This window comes from Cydia pomonella, chromosome 23 (assembly GCF_033807575.1).
Source record: "Cydia pomonella isolate Wapato2018A chromosome 23, ilCydPomo1, whole genome shotgun sequence".
Lineage (NCBI taxonomy): Eukaryota > Metazoa > Arthropoda > Insecta > Lepidoptera > Tortricidae > Cydia > Cydia pomonella.
In genome coordinates this window covers 9,511,804-9,516,409 of record NC_084725.1, presented here as the reverse complement: position 1 = coordinate 9,516,409, position 4,606 = coordinate 9,511,804, and the positions used below count along the sequence as shown (strand labels likewise).

The window sequence follows — 4,606 nt, the reverse complement described above, 5'->3', positions numbered from 1 at the left end:
ATTCAAGTTACCTATTATATTAAGTTAAGAGACAACCGCTCTTCCACAAAAGATTAACAATATTAAATCTTACAAGACTTATGTTCAACGAATCAAACTGTCGCCTGACTGACTGACTGATTCATCAACGCAGAGCCGTAGCAAAGCTAGAAAGTTGAAATTTACAGACTACATTAAAATAGAAGATAAGTAATTTCAACGATTTTGGAAACTCATCTCCTAAGATTGTTAAAAAGGGGATGAAAGTTTGTTTGGGGATCAAGTTTTTATTAAGTTACTTAATATATGGTGTTTTCATAAAATACGAGAACAGTAATAAAAGCGTGTATTTGAAAATTCATCCTATTTTTAGCTAACCGTACAAGCGTACGGCAACGATTTAAGCAGGGACTTGAAATTGGTAGGAAGAGAAAATATTAGAGTGTACGAAAAATAATTCAGGTGTTTTTTAAATTACAGCCTTAATATGGTTAAAAAGGGGTCAAAAGCGTGTGTTTGGGAAATAAATCCACGCGGACATTTTTAATATTCTTTATAAACTTTGATGCATACAAAAAAGTAAAATAAATCGTATAAGTCAAGATTTTTTTTAAAGTCTGGTATTCCTAACTTTGCTTCCTTCTCTTTCTGACTCGTGAGAGATGTATTTCTAGCTTGTTCTTGAACGCTGAACAGTCGAGAACACCCGAGACCCCACATCGCCCCCATTGGCCGCCGACCAGCTGTCGAGATTTATCTAGAAAATGCTTGGCTGTGATTGGCCGTTAGTGGAGGGGTATATACGCAACAGCGCATTGGCGCGAAATCAGTATATTACTTAACACGATAGCGAAAGTACGAAGAAGTTGAGTGGCGAATTCCTCTCGAGTATATTACGTGATACATTATTGTATTGTGCAAAAAAGTTATTAAAAACAAATTACGAAAAATGCCAGCTGTAGGAATTGATCTTGGAACGACTTACTCTTGTGTGGGAGTTTACCAGCACGGGAATGTGGAGATCATCGCGAACGACCAGGGCAACCGGACCACACCATCCTACGTCGCGTTCACGGACACCGAGCGACTCATCGGCGACGCCGCGAAGAACCAAGTCGCGCTCAACCCCAACAACACGGTGTTCGACGCCAAGCGACTCATCGGACGCAAATTCGACGACCCGAAGATACAGGCGGACATGAAGCACTGGCCGTTTAAAGTCATCAGCGACTGTGGCAAGCCAAAGATCCAGGTTGAGTTCAAAGGCGAGACAAAGAGGTTCGCGCCGGCGGAGATCAGCAGCATGGTGTTGACGAAGATGAAGGAGACGGCCGAGGCGTACTTAGGCACGACAGTGCGGGACGCCGTCATCACGGTCCCGGCTTACTTCAACGACTCGCAGCGCCAAGCCACCAAGGACGCGGGCGCCATCGCCGGCCTCAACGTGCTGCGGATCATCAACGAGCCCACCGCCGCCGCGCTCGCGTACGGCTTGGACAAGAACTTAAAGGGCGAGCGCAACGTGTTGATCTTCGATCTCGGCGGCGGCACTTTCGACGTGTCCATCCTCACCATCGACGAGGGCTCGCTGTTCGAGGTGAAGGCGACGGCCGGCGACACGCATCTCGGAGGCGAGGACTTCGACAATAGGCTAGTGAACCATCTAGCGGACGAGTTCAAACGCAAGTACAAGAAAGATCTGCGCGGCAACACCCGCGCGCTGCGACGCCTGCGGACGGCCGCCGAACGCGCCAAGCGCACCCTCTCGTCCAGCACCGAGGCGTCGATAGAGATCGACGCGCTGTACGAGGGCATCGACTACTACACGCGCGTCTCCCGCGCGCGCTTCGAAGAGCTCAACGCCGATCTGTTCCGCGGCACGCTGGAGCCGGTCGAGAAGGCGCTGCGCGACGCTAAACTGGACAAGAGCCAGATCCACGACGTCGTGCTCGTCGGGGGCTCGACTCGCATACCGAAGATTCAGAGCCTTCTGCAGAACTTCTTCGGCGGCAAGCAGCTGAATCTCTCCATCAACCCCGACGAGGCGGTGGCCTACGGAGCGGCGGTGCAGGCGGCCATCCTCAGTGGATCCAACGACTCCAAGATCCAGGACGTGTTGCTGGTGGACGTGTCGCCGTTGTCTCTGGGCATCGAGACGGCCGGCGGCGTCATGACCAAAATCATCGAACGCAACTCTAAGATCCCGACCAAGCAGTCTCAGACCTTCACGACGTACTCTGACAACCAGCCGGCAGTCACCATACAGGTGTACGAGGGCGAGCGCGCCATGACGAAGGACAACAACTTGCTGGGCACGTTCGACTTGACCGGCATCCCGCCCGCGCCCAGAGGGGTGCCCAAGATCGACGTCACCTTCGACATCGACGCTAACGGCATCTTGAACGTGTCGGCCAAGGAGAACAGCACCGGACGGAGCAAGAACATTGTCATCAAAAACGACCGAGGAAGACTGTCCCAGGCGGACATCGACAGAATGCTCGCCGAGGCCGAGCGCTACAAGGATGAAGATGAGAAGCAGAGGAAGAGGGTATCAGCAAGAAACCAGCTTGAGGCCTATGTATTCAGCGTGAAGCAAGCCTTGGACGACGCGGGAGACAAGCTGAGCGGGCAGGACAAGAACACTGCTCGCAGCGAGTGCGAGGAGACGCTGAGATGGCTGGACAACAACTCTCTGGCCGAGGTGGAAGAGTACGAGCATAAGCTGAAGGAGGTGCAGAGAGTGTGCTCGCCGGTGATGACCAAGATGCACGGCGGCGGCGCGGGCGGCAACCAAGGAGACATGCCCGGTAGCATGGGTGGAATGGGAGGCATGGGCGGAATGGGAGGCATGCCCGGGGGCATGGGCGGAATGGGAGGCATGCCCGGGGGCATGGGCGGAATGGGAGGCATGCCCGGTGGCATGGGAGGTATGCCTGGATATCAAGGCAGAAATGACGGCCCCACCATTGAAGAAGTCGATTAAGCCTCAACTAGATGTAATAGGATTTTCTAATTAATAGTTTTAAAAATGAGCAAAGACTGATTTACTTTTAATTTTATTAAATAAATAAATATGAGGAACTCCTTAAATATTGTTTTATTTTTACTATATAATGAATAAATGAACTAAAATATAGAGCGATAATAATTATTAATCTGGGGGCACGGTAGTGCCCCCGCCAAGACGAGCTGCGCGAAGCGCAAGGGCACTACCTACCTTTTCTGTCAGGTCATAGAATTTGGTCATAATATCCTGCAAACGGTTGAAGGACTGAAAAAATGTCTGGAACATGACTTGATTTTACGCTCTACAATCTTCATGTGCTATGAAAACCTTGATATTCGTGATAAACCAATTTTTGTGACCTTTGACCTTAATTAACTCCAGGTTTTCTGTGACTTAAGGTGTAGTTATACGAGCTTCCAGCTCATTATTTGCCATTCCTAGATGAAAACGTACGACGCGCAGACCGGCACGTTTACACTTTAGTTCATGTATCTCCAAAACTAATGCGGATCCCATTCTCAAACTTTCCAGGCATTTTTTATGAACTACAAGCTACATTTTAAAGTAAAAAAAAGAATTTTCAAAAATATCGAACTTTATATAAATTCGACTTGAAATTTTTATTTCCTGTTTTTTGTATGAATAATCGAAAATAATCTAAATTATTGTAACTGCGAGAAAGAGCAATTAATTTTGTATAAAAATCAATATTAAAATTATTTTTCAGTTTATTAAATAATAGCAACATCAGCTTATGAAGAATGCACTTCTCCGATTTTGTCAATTTTTTAATTGCTTATACCTAAACCGGAAACGGTGCCGAATAAAAATAAAATAAAATAATACATAAACTCAGAACATCGAGTAGTAAAACTATTCCAAATATGACCCAATTCTATGACCTGACATTTTTATCGCTGTCCGCTTGGCGTGAAATGCCCCTTATACCAGATAAACAAAATCAAAGAATACAATACTAACAAAATTCTCAGGATATAATTTCAATAGTGGACTTATTAATCATAAAACGTTTCAATTGCATAGCTCTCATACTTTGGATTTTTTTCATATTTCATATGTAAAAACCCCCGATTTCGTCATTGACTCACTCACTCATTGATGATCATCAAAACCCTTAGGGTACTTCCTGAAGTCCTAGGCAGCTGAAATTTGGTATGTATATTCCCGGTTTGGTTTTCCCGGGTTCAAATCCTGGTAAGGGCATTTATTCGTGTGATGAGCATGGATATTTGTTCCTGTGTCATGGGTGTTTTCTATGTATTTAAGTATTTATATATTATATATATCGTTGTCTAAGTACCCTCAACACAAGCCTTATTGAGCTTACTGTGGGACTTAGTCAATTTGTGTAATAATGTCCTATAATATTTATTATTATTATTATTATTATTTTTTTATATCCGTATTAGTACAAAAACAACAGAAAAATTTAAAAACTTGTAGTTTTTGCCACTTAGAGGGTGGAATTTTGTATGGGGAATCAATAACCGCTGACTCGATTAAGTCTAAATTTGATATGTAGATAATTAGTTCTTAAAACCCCAAAATTAGCCCGTAAAAAGGGGTGAAAAGGGGGAGGAAAATGGCGTTAGGGCAAAA

General features: G+C 45.4%; 1 protein-coding gene across 2 annotated transcripts; it reads left to right on the top strand.

The window, feature by feature from the left end:
* Positions 1 to 238: 238 nt before the first annotated feature.
* On the top strand, positions 239 to 3,069 carry LOC133530552 (heat shock protein 68-like). 2 transcript variants are annotated; one of them, XM_061868502.1, is made up of 2 exons: positions 239 to 2,855; positions 2,886 to 3,069. In XM_061868502.1, the coding sequence occupies exons 1-2, from the start codon at positions 929 to 931 to the stop codon at positions 2,960 to 2,962; spliced, it is 2,004 nt and encodes a 667-aa protein (XP_061724486.1). In that variant the 5' UTR covers positions 239 to 928; the 3' UTR covers positions 2,963 to 3,069. The 2 variants fall into 2 exon arrangements, with proteins under 2 accessions (XP_061724486.1, XP_061724485.1); XM_061868501.1 differs by having other exon boundaries at positions 239 to 3,069.
* Positions 3,070 to 4,606: the final 1,537 nt, after the last annotated feature.